General features: G+C 63.9%; 1 protein-coding gene across 1 annotated transcript; it reads right to left on the reverse strand.

Annotated features, from left to right (window-relative positions):
- Window positions 1–186: 186 nt before the first annotated feature.
- On the reverse strand, window positions 187–17,258 carry EIF4A1 (eukaryotic translation initiation factor 4A1). The gene is given in 13 exon segments (XM_066985258.1): window positions 187–273; window positions 275–312; window positions 315–346; window positions 1,246–1,325; window positions 2,962–3,051; window positions 3,142–3,279; window positions 3,505–3,648; window positions 4,467–4,576; window positions 8,373–8,541; window positions 12,330–12,469; window positions 14,493–14,625; window positions 16,536–16,584; window positions 17,159–17,258. Coding segments are annotated over 13 exon segments (1,218 nt in total). The 5' UTR covers window positions 17,182–17,258; the 3' UTR covers window positions 187–201.
- Between the last annotated feature and the right edge of the window lie 536 nt (window positions 17,259–17,794).

Genomic DNA, 17,794 nt, shown 5'->3' on the forward strand with positions numbered 1-17,794 from the left:
TTTTTTTTTTTTTGAGGGGGGGGAAATGCCCCTGCGACCCCCCCGGCTTTGTTCCCGGGAGGGCTTCTCACCCCCGACAAGTGACGTTTATTCAGAGCGAAAAAGAAAAAAAAAGAAAAAAAAAAGAAAAAAAGGGGGGGGGGATGGGGGGGGGGGTGTTTGGGGAGGGGGTCCCGGTTTTTTTTTCGGGGGGGGGGGCGCTCAGATGAGGTCGGCGACGTTGAGCGGCATCTCCTCGATGGAGGTGTTGTAGAAGGTCTCGATGTCGCGCAGCGCTCCGCTTGTCCTCCTCCGTCACCATGTTGATGGCCACCCCTTGCGCCCGAAGCGGCCCCCGCGCCCGATCCTGCAGAATTTGGGGGGGGGCACAATACTCAGTGACCCCCCCGGCAAAAACCGCACCCACCCCCTCCCCAAAACCCTGGGTCCTCTCCCGAAGGCGTTTTCCCTACCCCCAAATCCCAACGGGACCCCAAAAGCGCCTCCCCTATGCGCCCCCCAGCTCCCCCCCCCCGTGTCCCCAGGACCCCCCCGGGGGGCACAGCACTCAGTGACCCCCCCAGGCAAAAAAACCGCACCCACCCCCTCCCAAAACCCTGGGTCCTGTCCCGAAGGCGTTTTCCCTACCCCAAATCCCAACGGGACCCCAAAAAGCGCCCCCCCCATGTCCCTACGCCCCCCCCGTGTCCCCAGGACCCCCCGGGGGGGCACAGCACTCAGTGACCCCCCCCGGGCAAAACCCTGCGCCCACCCCCTCCCCAAAACCCTGGGTCCTGTCCCGAAGGCGTCTCCCCGACCCCCAAATCCCAACGGGACCCCCAAAAGCGCCCCCCCCCCCATGTCCCTACGCCCCCCCCCCGTGTCCCCAGGACCCCCCCGGGGGGCACAGCACTCAGTGACCCCCCCCCAGGCAAAAACCCTGCGCCCACCCCCTCCGAAAAAACCCTGGGTCCTCTCCTGAAGGCGTTTTCCCTACCCCAAATCCCAACGGGACCCCAAAAATCACCCCCCCCCATGTCCCTAGCCCCCCCCGTGTCCCTACAACCCCACGGGGGGGGGCACACCACTCAGTGACCCCCCCCAGGCAAAAACCCTGCGCCCACCCCCTCCCCAAAACCCTGGGTCCTGTCCCGAAAGCGTCTCCCCGACCCCCAAATCCCAACGGGACCCCAAAAAGCGCCCCCCGCGCCCCCAGCCCCCCCCGCGCCCCCAGGACCCCCCGTGCCCCCCGTGCCCCCCCCGCACCGGTGGATGTAGTTCTCGCGGTTGGTGGGCAGGTCGTAGTTGATGACCAGCGACACTTGCTGCACGTCGATGCCGCGAGCCTGGGGGGGGGGGGAAGGAATCAGGGTCGGGTTTTTTTTTTTTTGGGGGGGGGGTTTTGGGCCCCAGGGGGTGTCGGCGGCCGGGGGGGGGGGGTTGGGGAGGGTTTTGGGGGGGGGGGGGCTCCCTCCCTTCGGCCCCGGCCGCCCGCACTGTGCCAAGGGGCTACGTCCTGCGCGCAGCACCGGGCGCTGGGCAGAGAGGGAATCACCTTGGCGTGTCCCCCCCCCCCAAAACCCCCCCAGGACCCTCATCACCCCCAGACCCTTAAACCCCCCCGGACCCCTTTAACCCCCCCGTACCCCCATAGCCCCCCGAAACACCCCTGTAGCCCCCCCAGTACCCCCATAACCCCCCCGACCCTCAAAATCCCCCCCAAAGACCATTATAACCCCCCCCCACAGACCCTTTTAGCCCCCCCGGACCCCTTTAACCCCCCAGGACCCCCCTTAACCCCCCCCCCCAGTACCCTCATAACCCCCAGGACCCCCATAACCCCCCGTAGCCCCCCCAGGACCCTTATAAGCCCCCCAGTACCCCGTAACCCCCCAGACCCTCAAAATCCCCCCGAAGACCATTATAACCCCCACAGACCCTTTTAGCCCCCCGGACCCCTTAACCCCCCCAGGACCCTTTTAACCCCCCCTGTACCCTCATGACCCCCAGGACCCTCATAACCCCCCCCCCCAGACCCTCAAAATCCCCCCGAAGACCATTATAACCCCCCCCACAGGCCCTTTTAGCCCCCCCGGACCCCTTTAACCCCCCCATACCCTTTAAAACCCCCCCCAGTACCCTCATGACCCCCCAGGACCCTCATAACCCCCCATAGCCCCCCAGGACCCTTATAAGCCCCCCAGTACCCCCATAACCCCCCCAGACCCTCAAAATCCCCCCGAAGACCATTATAACCCCCACAGACCCTTTTAGCCCCCCCCCGGACCCCCTTAACCCCCCCAGGACCCCTTTTAACCCCCCCTGTACCCTCATGACCCCCCAGGACCCTCATAACCCCCCAGACCCTCAAAATCCCCCCAAAGACCATTATAACCCCCCCCACAGACCCTTTTAGCCCCCCCGGACCCCAACCCCCCCATAACCCCCCCCATAACCCCCCTGTAGGCCCCCCAGGACCCTTATAACCCCCCAGTACCCCCGTAACCCCCCCAGACCCTCAAAAATCCCCCCAAAGACCATTATAACCCCCCCACAGACCCTTTTAACCCCCCCGGACCCCTTTAACCCCCAGGACCCCCATAACCCCCCCCCGACCCTTATAAGCCCCCCAGTACCCCCATAACCCCCCCCCCCCAGACCCTCAAAATCCCCCCAAAGACCATTATAACCCCCCCCCCAGGACACTTTTAGCCCCCCCCGGACACCTTTAACCCCCCCAGGACCCCCTTAAGCCCCCCGTAGCCCCCCAGGACCCTGATAACCCCCCAAGACCCTCAAAATCCCCCCTGAAGACCATTATAACCCCCCACAGACCCTTTAACCCCCCCCCACCCATAATAACCCCCCCCAGCCCATAATAACCCCCCCCACCCACCCATAATAACCCCCCCAGCCCATAATAACCCCCCCACCCATAATAACCCCCCCAGCCCACGATAGCCCCCCCCGGCCCCCCCTCACCAGCAGGTCGGTGGTGATGAGCACGCGGCTGGAGCCCGAGCGGAACTCGCGCATGATGACGTCCCGCTCCTTCTGGTCCATGTCCCCGTGCTGGGGGGGGGGGCACAAAAAGGGGGGTGTCACCCACCTGGGGGGGGCCACAACGACCCGGGGGGGGGGGGGGGGGGGGGGGAAATATACCATGGCGGAGACGGTGAAGTCGCGGGCGTGCATCTTCTCGGTGAGCCAGTCGACCTTGCGGCGCGTGTTGATGAAGATGACGGCCTGGGTGATGGTGAGCGTCTCGTAGAGGTCGCACAGCGTGTCCAGCTTCCACTCCTGGGGGGGGGGCGGGGGCGGTCAGCGGGGTGGGCCCCCCCCCCACGATAAAAAATGTCCCCCCCTTTCGGGGGCCGGCCCCACGGCCGGGAGGCAGCCCATGGTTCGGGGGGGGGGGAGGTCGGATCTGGCATGGGGTCACTGCGGGGGGGCCACGGGGCGCCCCGCAAATCCGAGGGCCATGCGGGGGGCGGGGGGGGTCCCGGGGGGGCAGGGGGGGCGCACCTCGCGCTCGACGTTGATGTAGAACTGGCGGATGCCCTCGAGCGTCAGCTCCTCCTTCTTGACCAGGATGCGGATGGGCTCCCGCATGAACTTCTTGGTCACCTCCAGCACGTCCATGGGCATGGTGGCCGACAGCAGGACCACCTGGGGGGCGACACGGGGGGGGCGGCGGGGTCGGACGGGGTTCAAAGGGAACCCCCTCCGGGCCCACCGGGTGTGCCCCCCCCCAAAGCTTCGACCCCCCGGTTTTGCGTCTGCGGCCCCGAACGTGGGGGGGAGAAATGGGAGCCCCCCTGATCGTATCGCCCCCCCCCATGATCATATCGCCCCCATGATCATATCGCCCCCAATCATATCGTGCCCCCCCCAATCGTATCGTGCCCCCCCCACCTTATAACCCCCTCCCCCTGCTTTGTGACCCCCCCCCAGGACCCCCAATCCCCCCCCAATTCTCCTACGCTCTCTCCCAGCACCCCAACATCCACATGCCCCCCCCAACCCCCCCCCCCTTGGACCCCCCCCCAACCCCCAACCCCCCCCCCCCCGTACACATGCACAACGCCCCCCCCAATAAAAAACGCCCCAAAACTAAGCCTCCATCCCAACCCCCCCCCCCCCAAAATTTTACAGAACCCCCCCCCGAACATCTCCAAACCCTCCCCAACCCCCCATTATCCCCCCGACCGCCCCCCAGACCCCAAATCCCCTCCTGGGAACCCCAACCCCCCCCCCCTTGCCCCCCCCCCCCCCACCTCCCCCAAAGCCCCCCCCCCCCAAAAAAAAAAAATTTGCACCAGGGTCCCCCCAAGCCGGGCAGCCTCCAGCCCGGGGAGGGGGGACCCGGCGCTCCGGGGTTGTGTTTGTGTAAAGGGGGGGGGAAAAAGGGGCAGCAACGGGGGCCCCCCCCGGGTGGGGCAGGGCGGGGGCCCCCCCGCGCCCCCCGGGGCCCCCGTGTCCCCCACCTGCGTGTTCCCGCTCAGCTTCTGGAAGATGTCGTAGATCTGGTCCTTGAAGCCGCGGCTCAGCATCTCGTCCGCCTCGTCCAGCACGAACATCTTGATGAACTTGGGGGCTGGGGGGGGGCACGGAGATCAGGGGGGCACGGAGCTCGGGGGGGGGGCACGGGGCTTGGGGGGGGCACGGAGCTCGGGGGGGGCATGGAGATCACGGGGGGGCACGGGGCTCGGGGGGGGGCACGGAGATCACGGGGGGGGCACGGGGCTCGGGGGGGGGCACAGAGCTCGGGGGGGGCACAGGGCTTGGGGGCACAGGGCTTGGGGGGGCACGGCTCGGGGGGTGCAAAAGGCTGGGGGGGGACACAGCTCAAGGGGGGGGCACAGGGCTCGGGGGGGGCACGGAGCTCAGGGGGCACAGAGCTCGGGGGGCACACAGCTCGGGGGGGGGCACGGGAGCTCGGGGGGGGCACAGGGCTCGGGGGGGGGGCACAGGGCTCGGGGGGGGGCACGGAGCTCGGGGGGGGGCACAGAGGCTCGGGGGGGGCACGGAGCTCGGGGGGGGCACGGAGCTCGGGGGGGGCACACGGCTCGGGGGGGGGCACAGGGCTCGGGGGGGGGCACACAGCTCGGGGGGGGCACGGAGCTCGGGGGGGGCACAGGGCTCGGGGGGCACACAGCTCGGGGGGGGGCACGGAGCTCGGGGGGGCACAGGGCTCGGGGGGGCACAGGGCTCGGGGGGCACGGCTCGGGGGGGTGCAAAAGGCTGGGGGGGACACAGCTCAAGGGGGGGGCACACGGCTCAGGGGGGGCACGGAGCTCGGGGGGGCACGGAGCTCGGGGGGCACACAGCTCGGGGGGGGGCCACAGGGCTTGGGGGGGGCACAGGGCTCGGGGGGGCACAGGGCTCAGGGGGGCACGGAGCTCGGGGGGGGCACAGGGCTCGGGGGGGGCACAGGGCTCGGGGGGCACGGCTCGGGGGGGGGTGCAAAAGGCTGGGGGGGGGACACAGCTCAAGGGGGGGCACACGGCTCGGGGGGGGCACGGAGCTCGGGGGGGCACACGGCTCGGGGGGGCACAGGGCTTGTGGGGGCACACAGCTCGGGGGGCAGAGAACTTGAGGGGGGGCACAGACATTGAGGTTGGAGGGCACCGAGCTTGGGGGGGGGGCACAGGGCTGGGGGGGGGGCACACACGTTGAGGTTGGGGGGCTCCAAGCTTGGGGGGGGGCACAGAGGTCGAGGAGGGGGCACAGAGGTTGAGGCAGGGGGGCACAGGGCTGGGGGGGGCACAGAGCTCGGGGGGGGGGCACAGAACTTGAGGGGGGGCACAGACGTTGAGGTTGGAGGGCACCGAGCTTGGGGGGGGGAACAGAGGTCGGGGGGGGGGGGGGGCGCACAGCTCAGGGGTGGGGGGCACAGGAAAGGGGGGGGCCCGGAGCTTTGGGGGGGGCACAGAGGTCGGGGGAACCCTGGGGTGTCCCGAGCCCCCCCCCGTGTTTTGGGTGGGGGTGGGGGCCGCCCTCAGCCATCGCAGCGTTATCAGCCCCTATGGGGGGGGGGGAGGCGGCCGGGCAGGACGCGGGGCCGGGCCCCCCAGGGTCAGGTGACACGCATGGGGTCATCAGCGGGCGGCCCCCGGGGGGGGGGGGGACACGGGGGGGGGGGGGGGCGTGGTGTTGGGGGGGGGGGGGGGCGGCGTCCCCATGGGGAGACCCTGGGGGGGGGCTGGGGAAGTGGGTGGGGGTCCCCAGGGGGCGCTTGGGGACGTGGGGGGGGCACAGGGATGTGGGGGGGGGCGTTTGGGGATGGGGGGGCATTTGGGGCTTGGGGGGGGGGCGTTTGGGGATGTGGGGGGGGCGTTTGGGACGTGGGGGGGGTGTTTGGGGGTGGGGGGGCGCTCGGGGTTGTGGGGGGGCACTTGGGCACACGAGGGTGGCATTTGGGGCTGGGGGGGCGCTTGGGGGACATGGGGGGCACTTGGGGACGTGGGGGGGCAACGTGGGGACACCTGGGTGGCATTTGGGGACGTGGGGGGGCACTTGGGGACATTTGGGTGGCATTTGGGGCTGTGGGGGGGGGGCACCTGGGGACACGGGGGGGCACCTGGGGACACTTGGGTGGGATTTGGGGCTGTGGGGGGGCACCTGGGTGGGATTTGGGGACATGGGGGGGGCACTTGGGGACACTTGGGTGGCATTTGGGGACGTGGGGGGGCACCTGGGGACACGGGGGGGCACCTGGGGACACTTGGGTGGCATTTGGGGACGCTCGGGTGGCATTTGGGCTGGGGGGGGGCACTTGGGGACATGCAGGTGGCATTTGGGGACATGGGGGGGGCACTTGGGGGCATCTGGGGCCATTTGGGGGCACGTGGGGGGCACCTGGGGGCAGACGGCGACGCTCGGGGGACCCTCGGGGGACCCCTGGGGACCCTCGGTGCCACCCCAGGAGGTGTCCGGGGCCCCCCCCAGGGACCGTTCGGTGTCACCCGGGGACGCGCCGGGGCCACCCGGGGACACCGGGAGGTGGGGGTGGGCCACCCGGGGGAGTTTGGGGGCAACTTGGGGGGCTTTTGGTCGATCTGGAGGGCTTTTGGGGCCGCTTGGGGGGCTTTTGGGGCCACCCTGGGGGGCTTCTGGGGCAACCTGGGGGGCTTTTGGGGCACCCAGGGGGCTTTGGGGCACGCTGGGGGGCTTTTGGGGTAACCTGGGGGGGCTTTGGGGCACACCAGGGAGACTTTAGTGGCCCCCTGGGGGATTTTGGGGCACCCTGGAGGAGTTTTGGGGCCTCCTGGGGGCCTTTGGGGTTCCCTGGGGGATCTGGGGCACCCTGGGGGACTTTTGGGGTAACTTGGAAGACTTTTGGGCAACTTGGGAGGCTTTTGGGCAACCTGCGGGAGGTTTTGGGGCCACCTGGGGGATTTTGGGGCTCCCTGGGGGCCTCTGGGTCAACCTGGGGGTCCTTTGGGGGCTCCCTGGGGGACTTTTGGGCCCCCCTGGGAACCTTTAGGTCTCCCGGGGGATTTCTGGCTGCCCCCGGGGGATTTTGGGGCTGTTTTGGGGCCATTTGGGGCCATTCTGGGGCTGTTTTGGGGCCGTTTGGGGGTGTTTTGGGGCCGTTTTGGGGCCATTTGGGGCCGTTTGGGGCTGTTTTGGGGGCCGTTTTGGGGGGTGTTTTGGGGGCGTTTGGGGCCGTTTTGGGGCGTTTTGGGGCCGTTTTGGGGCTGTTTTGGGGCCGTTTGGGGGCGTTTTGGGGCTGTTTTGGGGCCGTTTTGGGGGTGTTTTGAGGGGCCGTTTTAGGGGCGTTTCAGGGGCGTTTCGGGGGTGTTTTGGTGCCGTTTTGGGGCTGTTTTGGGGCCGTTTTGGGGCCGTTTGGGGCCGTTTTGGGGGTGTTTTGGGGCCATTATGGGGCCGTTCTGGGGCCGCTTTGAGGCCGTTCTGGGGCTGTTTGGGGCTATTTTTGGGGCCGTTTTGGGGCCGTTTTGGGGCGTTTCAGGGCCGTTTTGGGGGTGTTTTGGTGCGGTTTTGGGGCGCTTTGGGGCTGTTTTGGGCCATTTTGGGGTGTTTTGGGGCTGTTTTGGGGGCCGTTTTGGGGCCGTTTGGGGGCGTTTTGGGGGCTGTTTTGGGGCCGTGTTGGGGCGTTTGGGGGCTGTTTTGGGGGTGTTATGGGGGTGTTTTGGGGCCATTATGGGGCTGTTCTGGGGCCGTTTTGGGGCTGTTTTGGGGCCGTTTTGGGGGTATTTTGGAGGCGTTTTGGGGCATTTTGGGGCAGTTTTGGGGCCGTTTTGGTGCCGTTTTGGGGGTGTTTTGGTGCCGTTCTGGGGCCATTTTGGGGCCTTTTTGGGGGTGTTATGGGGCCGTTATGGGGGCGTTTTGGGGCCGTTTGGGGGTGCCGTTTGGGGGGGGGCACTCACAGAGGTAGCGGCGGTTGAGCATGTCGAAGACGCGCCCCGGGGTGCCGACGATGATGTGGGGCGCCTCCAGCTGCAGCTTCTGCACCTCGGCGCGCACGTTGGTGCCCCCGATGCAGGCGTGGCACGAGGCGCCCATGTAGTCCCCCAGCGCCATCACCACCTTCTGGATCTGCGCCCCAAAACGCGGCCGTCGGCGCCCGAAAATCCCCCCCCCCCCACCCCCACCCATGGGCCCTCGAAAGCTCCCCCGCCAGCGCCCCGAAAAACCTCCCTGCCGGCGGCCCCGGAAAACGCACGAGCGGCGCCCGAAAACGTCCCTGATGTGCCCCAAAACCTCCCCGATGTACCCCAAAAACCTGATGTGCCCCAAAACCTCCCCGATGTACCCCAAAAACCTCCCTGATGTGCCCCAAAACCTCCCCCGATGTACCCCAAAAACCTGATGTGCCCCAAAACCTCCCCGATGTACCCCAAAAACCTCCCTGATGTGCCCCAAAACCTCCCCGATGTACCCCAAAAACCTGATGTGCCCCAAAACCTCCCCGATGTACCCCAAAAACCTCCCTGATGTGCCCCAAAACCTCCCCGATGTACCCCAAAAACCTGATGTGCCCCAAAACCTCCCCGATGTACCCCAAAAACCTCCCTGATGTGCCCCAAAACCTCCCCGATGTACCCCAAAAACCTCCCTGATGTGCCCCAAAACCTCCCCGATGTACCCGAAAACCTCCCTGATGTGGCCCAAAACCTCCCCGATGTACCCCAAAAACCTGATGTGCCCCAAAACCTCCCCGATGTACCCCAAAAACCTCCCTGATGTGCCCCAAAACCTCCCCGATGTGCCCCAAAACACTCCCCACCTGCACCCCAAAAACTCCCTGATGTGCCCCAAAACACTCCCCATCAGCACTCCAAAAACTTCCCTGATGTGCCCCAAAAATCCCCTGATGTGCCCCCAAAAACAGCCCCGCCAGGACCCCGAACTCCCCCGGGACACCCTACAGACCCCATACTGACCCTCCGAGCACCCCAGGGGTACCCTATAGATATCCCACAGCCCCTATAGGCACCCCAAATACCCTACGGACAGCCCCTATAGGCACCCCAATACCCTACAGACACCCCAACCCCACCCCTGAGCACCCTATAGATACCCCACAGCCCCTATAGACAGCCCAAAGCCCCTATAGCCCCCCAAAGCCCCTATAGACACCCTAAATACCTTGTGGACAGCCCCTATAGGCACCCTAAATACCCTATAGACACCCCAAGCCTCCCCCTCGAGCACCCTATAGACACCCCACAGCCCCTATAGGCACCCTAAATACCTTATAGACACCCCAAGCCCCCCCCCCCAGCACCCTATAGGCACCCACAGCCCCTATAGCCCCCCTAAATACCCTGTGGACAGCCCCTATAGGCACCCTAAATACCCTATAGACACCCTGAATTCCCCCCGATGACCCTATAGGCATCCCCAGCCCTTATAGACACCCCACAGCCCCTATAGGCACCCTAAATACCCTATAGACACCCTGAATTCCCCCCCCCGATGACCCTATAGGCACCCCCAGCCCCTATAGATACCCCAAAGCCCCTATGGGCACCCTAAGTACCCTACAGACACCCCAAATCCCCCCCAGCACCCTATAGGCACCCCCGGCCCCTATAGATACCCCCCAGCCCCTATAAGCACCCTAAACACCCTATAGACACCCCAAATTCCCCCCCAATGACCCTATAGGCACCCCCAGCCCCTATAGATACCCCCCGGCCCCTATAGGCACCCTAAATACCCCACAGACACCCCAAATTCCCCCCCAATGACCCTATAGGCACCCCAGCCCCTATAGATACCCCCAGCCCCTATGGGCACCCTAAATACCCCATAGACACCCCAAATTCCCCCCCAATGACCCTATAGGCACCCCCAGCCCCTATAGATACCCCCCAGCCCCTATGGGCACCCTAAATACCCCACAGACACCCCAAATCCCCCCCCCGATGACCCTATAGGCACCCCCCGCCCCTATAGCCCCCATAGCGCCCCCGCCCCAGGCCCGTGTGCCCCACGCATGAACCAGCGGCGCCCACTGGGACGCACTGGGATGAACTGGGAGCCGCTGCTCTGCCCCCGCCGGATTCGGGACCGGTGCCACGGGGGCACCGCCCTGCCCAGGCGGCGGGGGCTGGTACTGGTCTGTACTGGTCTATACTGGTTTTACTGGTTGTTTCTGTGGGTCTGCGCTAGTCTGTACTGGTTGTTTTTATTGGTCTGTACTAGTTTGTACCGGTCCGTGCTCGTCTGTACTGGCTTATACTGGTTTCTACTGGTTCCTATGGGTTTCTATAGGTCTGTGGTGGTTTGTACTGGTCTCTACTGGTTTTATGCTGGTCCGTACTGGTTGTTTCCAGGGGTTTCTACGGGTACATACTGGTCTGTACCAGTTTGTACTGAACTGTGCTGGTTTATATTGGTCTGTACTGGTCCGTACTGGCTTCTAGTGGTCTGTACTGATTTATACTGGTTTGTACTGGTCTGTACTGGTTGTTTCTGGGGGTTTTTACAGCTCTGTACTGGTCTGTACTAGTTTGTACTGATCTGTGCTGGTTTATATTGGTCTGTACTGGTCCGTACTGGCTTCTAGTGGTCTGTACTGATTATAGTGGTTTGTACTGGTCTGTACTGGTTGTTTCTGAGGGTTTTTACAGCTCTGTACTGGTCTGTACTAGTTTGTACTATCTGTGCTGGTTTATATTGGCTTGTACTGGCCTGTGCTGGTTTGTACTGGTCTGTACTGGTTTATGCTGGTCTGTACTTTTTTATACTGGCTTATACTGGTCTGTAGTAGTTTATACTGGTTTGTACTGGTCATTTCTAGGTGTTTCTATGGCTCTGTACTGGTCTGTGCTAGTTTGTACTGATCTGTGCTGGTTTATAGTGGTCTGTACTAGTCTGTGCTGGCTTATACTGGTTTGTACTGGTTTGTACTGTCTTATAGTGGTTTGTGCCAATCTGTACTATTTTATACTGGTTTACACTGGTTCGTACTGGTCCGTACTGGTTGTTCCTACGGTTTTCAACAGGTCTGTACTGGTCTGTACTAGTTCGTACTGATCTGTGCTGGCTTATACTGGTTTGTACTGGTCTGTACTGTCTTATAGTGGTTTGTGCCAATCTGTACTATTTTATACTGGTTTATACTGGTTCGTACTGGTCCGTACTGGTTGTTCCTAGGGTTTTCAACAGGTCTGTACTGGTCTGTACTAGTTTGTACTGATCTGTGCTGGTTTATAGTGGTCTGTACTGGTCTGTGCTGGCTTATACTGGTTTGTACTGGTCTGTATTGTTTTATAGTGGTTTGTGCCAATCTGTACTATTTTATACTGGTTTATACTGGTTCGTACTGGTCCGTACTGGTTGTTCCTACGGTTTTCAACAGGTCTGTACTGGTCTGTACTAGTTCGTACTGATCTGTGCTGGCTTATACTGGTTTGTACTGGTCTGTACTGTCTTATAGTGGTTTGTGCCAATCTGTACTATTTTATACTGGTTTATACTGGTTCGTACTGGTCCGTACTGGTTGTTCCTAGGGTTTTCAACAGGTCTGTACTGGTCTGTACTAGTTTGTACTGATCTGTGCTGGTTTATAGTGGTCTGTACTGGTCTGTGCTGGCTTATACTGGTTTTTACTGGTCTGTACTGTCTTTTAGTGGTTTGTGCCAATCTGTACTATTTTATACTGGTTTATACTGGTTCGTACTGGTCCGTACTGGTCGTTCCTAGGGTTTTCTACGGGTCCGTACTGGTCTGTGCTAGTTTGTACTGATCTGTGCTGGCTTATATTGGTTCGTACTGGTCCGTACAGGTTTGTACTGCTCTGTACTGGTTTATACTGGTCTGTACTGGTTTATACTGGTCTGTACTGGTTTATACTGGTCCGTACTGGTGCGTACCTGCTGGGCGAGCTCACGGGTGGGCGCCAGCACCAGCGCCTGCGTGGCCTTGAGGTCGAGCTCGATCTGCTGCAGGATGGAGATGGCGAAGGTGGCCGTCTTCCCCGTGCCCGACTGCGCCTGCGCGATGACGTCGTAGCCTGGGTCGGGGCAAAAGCGCCAGCTTTTGGGCAAAATACTCCATTTGGGGGCAAAACGGTTGATTTGGGGGAAAACGGTTCATTTGGGGGCAAAACGGGGCCGTTCCGAAGCGCGATTTTAGGACAAAAGAGGAGCGCTTCGGGGGGAAACGGGCGGGATTTCTGGCACGCTTTTGAGGTAAAACAGGGTGGGTTCGGGGGCAATTTTGGGGCAAAGAACGGCAGTTTTGGGGTACGATTGGGGGGTGAAATGGGGCTGTTTAGGAACGCTATTTTGGGGTGAAACAGGGCTGTTTTGGGGCGCAGTTTCAGGGTGAAACAGGGCCATCTTGGGGTGGAGTTCCGGGGTGAAACGGGGCCATTTTGGAGCACAATTTTGGGGTGAAACGGGGCCATTTTGAGGCACAATTTTAAGGTGAAACGGCCATTTTAGAACACAGTTTTAGGGTGAAATGCGGCCATTTGGGGGCACAATTTTAGGGTGAAATGCGGCCATTTGGGGTACAGTTTTGGGGTGAAACGGGGCCATTTGGGAGCACAATTTTAGGGGCGAAACGCGGCCATTTGGGGGCACAATTTTGGGGGTCAAACGGCAATTTTAGGGTACAATTTTGTGAGGTGAAATGGGGTCATTTTGCAGCACCATTTTGGGGTGAAACGGGGCCATTTTGGGGTGAAACGGGGACACTTTGGGCACAGTTTTGGGGTGAAACAAGGCCGCTGAGGCGCAGTTCTGGGGTGAAACGGATCCATTTTGGGGCGGAAGGGGCCATTTGGGGCCCAATTTTAGGGGCGAAACGGGGCCATTTTGGGCACAATTCTTGGGGTGAAACAGGGCCGTTTCAGGGCACAATTTTAGGGCGAAACGGGGCCGTTTCGGGCGCAATTTTGGGGCGAAACAGGGCCGTTTCGGGGTACAATTTTTGGGGCACAACGGGGCTGTTTCGGGGCGCAGTTCTGGGGCGAAACGAGGCCGTTTTGGGGCACAATTTTGGGGCACAACGGGGCCGTTCAGGGCGCAGTTTTGGGGCGCAACGGGGCCGTTTTGGGGCACAATTTTTGGGGCGCAACGTGGCCATTCGGGGCGCAGTTTTGGGGCGAAACGGGGCCGTTTTGGGGCGCAATTTTTGGGGCACAACGGGGCCGCTTCAGGGTGCAATTTTTGGGGCGAAACGGGGCCATTTTGGGGCGCGATTTTGGGGCACAACGGGGCTGTTTCGGGCGCAATTTTGGGGGCGAAATGGGGCCGTTTCGGGGCGCCGTTTTGGGGCGCAACGGGGCGGTTCGGGGTGCAATTTTTGGGGCGCAATGGGGCCGTTTTGGGGTGCAACTTTTGGGGCACAACGGGGCCGTTTCGGGGCGCAGTTCTGGGGCGAAACGAGGCCGTTTTGGGGCACAATTTTGGGGCGCAACGGGGCCGTTCCAGGGCACAAGTTTTGGAGCGCAACGGGGCCATTTGGGGCGCCGTTTTGGGGCGCAACGGGGCCGTTTGGGGCACAGTTTTGGGGTGAAACGGGGCCGTTTCAGGGCGCAATTTTTGGGGGGCAACAGGGCCATTTCGGGGCGCAATTTTGGGGCGCAACGGGGCCATTCAGGGCGCCGTTTTGGGGCAAAACGGGGCCGTTTTGGGGCACAATTTTGGGGCGCAACGGGGCCATTCGGGGCGCAGTTCTGGGGCGAAACGGGGCCATTTTGGGGCACAATTTTGGGGCGCAACGGGGCCGTTCGGGGCACAGTTTTGGGGTGAAACGGGGCCGTTTCGGGGCACAATTTTGGGGCGCAACAGGGCCATTTCGGGGCGCAACGGGGCCGTTCGGGGCACAGTTTTGGGGCGCAACGGGGCTGTTTCGGGGCGCCGTTTTGGGGCGAAATGGGGCTGTTTCGGGGCGCAGTTTTGGGGCGCAACGGGGCCGTTCGGGGCACAGTTTTGGGGCGAAACGGGGCTGTTTCGGGGCGCAGTTTTGGGGCGCAACGGGGCCGTTTCGGGGCACCGTTTTGGGGCGAAACGGGGCGGTTCGGGTACCCTTGATGCAGGGCAGGATGGCGCGCTGCTGGATGGCCGAGGGCTTCTCGAAGCCGTAGGCGTAGATCCCGCGCAGCAGCGCCTCCGACAGGTTCATGTCGTCGAAGCTGTCCACGATCTCGTTCCAGTTGCTCTGGGGGCGAGGGGGTCAGGGCGCCTCCCAGTACCGCCCAGTATCCCCCAGTACCGCCCAGTATCCCCCAGTGCCTCCCCAGTACCGCCCAGTATCCCCCAGTGCCCTCCCAGTACCGCCCAGTATCCCCCCAGTACCGCCCAGTATCCCCCAGTGCCTCCCCAGTACCGCCCAGTATCCCCCAGTGCCTCCCCAGTACCGCCCAGTATCCCCCAGTGCCCTCCCGGTGCCACCCGGTATCCCCCCAATACCCCCAAGTACCCCCTAGTACCTCCCAGTACCACTCAGTACCTCCCAGTACCCCCTAGTACCTCCCAGTACCACTCAGTACCTCCCAGTACCCCCAGTACCCTCCTGGTGCCACCCGGTATCCCCCCAGGGCCTCCCAGTACCCCCAAGTACCCCCCTAGTACCTCCCAGTACCCCCCAGTGTCTCCCAGTACCACCCAGTATCCTCCAGTATCCCCCAGTGCCCTCCCAGTACTGCCCAGTATCCCCCCAGTACCCCCAAGTACCCCCCAGTACCTCCCAGTACCCTCCTGGTGCCACCCGGTATCCCCCCAGGGCCTCCCAGTACCCCCAAGTACCCCCCTAGTACCCCCCAGTACCCCCCAGTGTCTCCCAGTACCGCCCAGTATCCTCCAGTATCCCCCAGTGCCCTCCCAGTATTGCCCAGTATCCCCCCAGTACCCCCCAAGTACTCCCTAGTACCTCCCAGTGCCCCCCCAATACCGCTCAGTATCTCCCAATACCCTCCCAGTACTGCCCAGTATCCTCCAGTATCCCCTCAGTGCCCCCCCGCACCGCCCATTCCCCCCGCAGCCGTCCCAGTGCTCCCCGCTACAGCTCCAGCCCTGCACTGCCCGTCCCAGTTTCTCCCAGTAAGGGCCTGATCGCCTCCTGGTCTGTCCCAGTCCCTCCCAGTCTGTCCCAGTTTCTCTCAGTAACGCCCTGGTCCACTTCCAGTCTGTCCCAGTCCCTCCCAGTAATGGCCCTGCTCCCCTTCCAGCCCATCCCAGTAAGGCCACTTCTCTCCCAGTGTCCCTAGTAAGGCCCTACTGTCCTCCCAGTTTCTCCCAGTGCTCCCAGTAAGGCCCTATTACCCGCCCAGTAAGGCCTCACCACCCTCCCAGAAAATCTCTGTTGTTCTCCCAGTACGGCCCTAAATCACTTTGTGAGCTCCCATTAAGGCCCTATCACCCTCCCAGTCCCTCCCAGTGCTTCCAGTAAAGCCCTACTGCCCTCCCAGTAAGGCCCTAAGCCCCTCCCTGGAAAATCCTATTACCTTCCCAGTGCTCCCAATAAGGCTCTAACTCCCTTCCAGTACCCCCAGTAAGCCCCCATCACCGCCCAATACGGCCCCACCGCCCTCCCAGCACCTCCAGTAAAGCTCTCCTACCCTCCCAGTAAGACCCTAAGTCCCTCCCAGTGCTCCCAGTAAGGCCCCATCGCTGCCCAGTACTCCCCCCACCCTCCCAGCCCCACCCAGTGCCCCCAGTAAGGCACCCCTGCCCTCCCAGCCCCTCCCAGTGCCCCCAATAAAGCTCTCCTGTCCTCCCACTAAGACCTTAAGACCCCCTTAGTGCTCCCAGTATGACCCCCCTGCCCTCCCAGCGCCCCCAGTAAGGCCCCACCTCCATCCCAGTCCCTCCCAGTGCCCCCAGTAAGGCCCTACTGCCCTCCCAGTCCCTCCCAGTGCCCCCAGTAAAGCCCCACCCCCTCCCAGTGCTCCCAGTAAGAGCCCATCACCACCCAGTACGACCCCACCCCCTCCCAGTACCCCCAGTAAGACCCCACCCCCCTCCCAGTGCCTCCCAGTGCCCCCAGTAAGACCCCACCCCCCCCAGTCCCGCCCAGTGCCCCCAGTAAGACCCCACCCCCCACCCAGTCCCGCCCAGTGCCCCCCTCACCTCGATGACGCCATCCGGGTCCATCCCCTCGGGGCCATTGTCGCGGGGGCTGCCGGGAAAAACCGGGAAGGGGGCGGCTCACCCCTGACCTCTGACCCCCCGCTTCCGCCCGCCGCCGCCCCTGACCCGGAAGCCGCTCCCCCCCCTCCCCTCCCCCCGCCGCGCGCGCTCCCCTCCACGTGGTGCCGCCGGAAGCGCCCCCTCCCCCACCGCCGCCGCGCAGCCAATGGGGGCCGGGGGGGCGGTGACGTCAGCGCCGCGTGCGAGGACAATGGGCGCGCGCCGGCGGGGGCGGGGGCGCGGGAGCGCGCGCGCGGGGCTTCCCACGTGGGTGGGGGGGGCAGGGGTAGAGGAAAAAAAAAAAAAAACCCTTTTAAAATTTTTTTTTAAAATTTTTCTCTTTAATTTTTTTTAAGGAAGGGGCCGGGGAAGGGGGTGGGGGGATGGGGACGGCGCCGGGATGGGAAGCGGGTGGGAACCGGCCCCCCCCCCCCCCCGCCGCCATCAGCCCCACCCCGGAGAAAAAGGGAGGTCCCGGGGCTCCCCCCCCCCGAGGTCCCGGTGCCCCCAAAACCCCCAAATCCCCCCCCAAACCCCCCCTCCCGGCCCCCCCCGCCTCGCACCGGCTCTCCTGACTCGCTGACATCCTCGGCGGCGTCCGGGCCCCGCCCGCCCGCCCGCGCCTTATATAGCCGCCGCCAGGCCACGCCCCCGCCGCGCGCCCATTGGTTGCTGCCAGCGGCGGCCACGCCCCTCCTCCCCCCTCGCGCTCCCTCCCGCCGGCGCCAACACGCCGCGCGCTCATTGGGCGCGGGCGGGCCAATGGGAGGGGGAAGGGGCGGGGCGCGCGGCCCCACGTGGGAGGGCGCGGGGGGGGGGGGCCTTTGTGTGGGGATGGGGGCGGGGAGCGCGCCCCTCCCCCCCCCCCCACGTGCCCCCCCCCGTGACCGGACGTAACCCCGCTCCCCGAAATGCCCCCCCCCGGCCCCATTGCCCCAGAGCCCCCCCGTGTCCCTGTGCCCCCCCCATTAAATTTCTCCCCCCCCCCCGCCCTAACCCTGCTCCCCCCAAGGCCCCCCCCACAACCGGATGTAACCCCACCGTGCCCCCCCCCGTGACCGGACGTAACCCCCGCTCCCCGAAATGCCCCCCCCCGGCCCCATTTGCCCCAACGCCCCCCCCAACCTGGTGCCCCCCCCCAAGCCCAAAACATCCCCGGGCCCTTATTTCCCCCCCTGCCCCCCAATTTAATTCCCCCC

The sequence above is a fragment of the Anser cygnoides genome, chromosome 31, assembly GCF_040182565.1.
Source record: "Anser cygnoides isolate HZ-2024a breed goose chromosome 31, Taihu_goose_T2T_genome, whole genome shotgun sequence".
NCBI classification, from domain to species: Eukaryota; Metazoa; Chordata; class Aves; order Anseriformes; family Anatidae; genus Anser; species Anser cygnoides.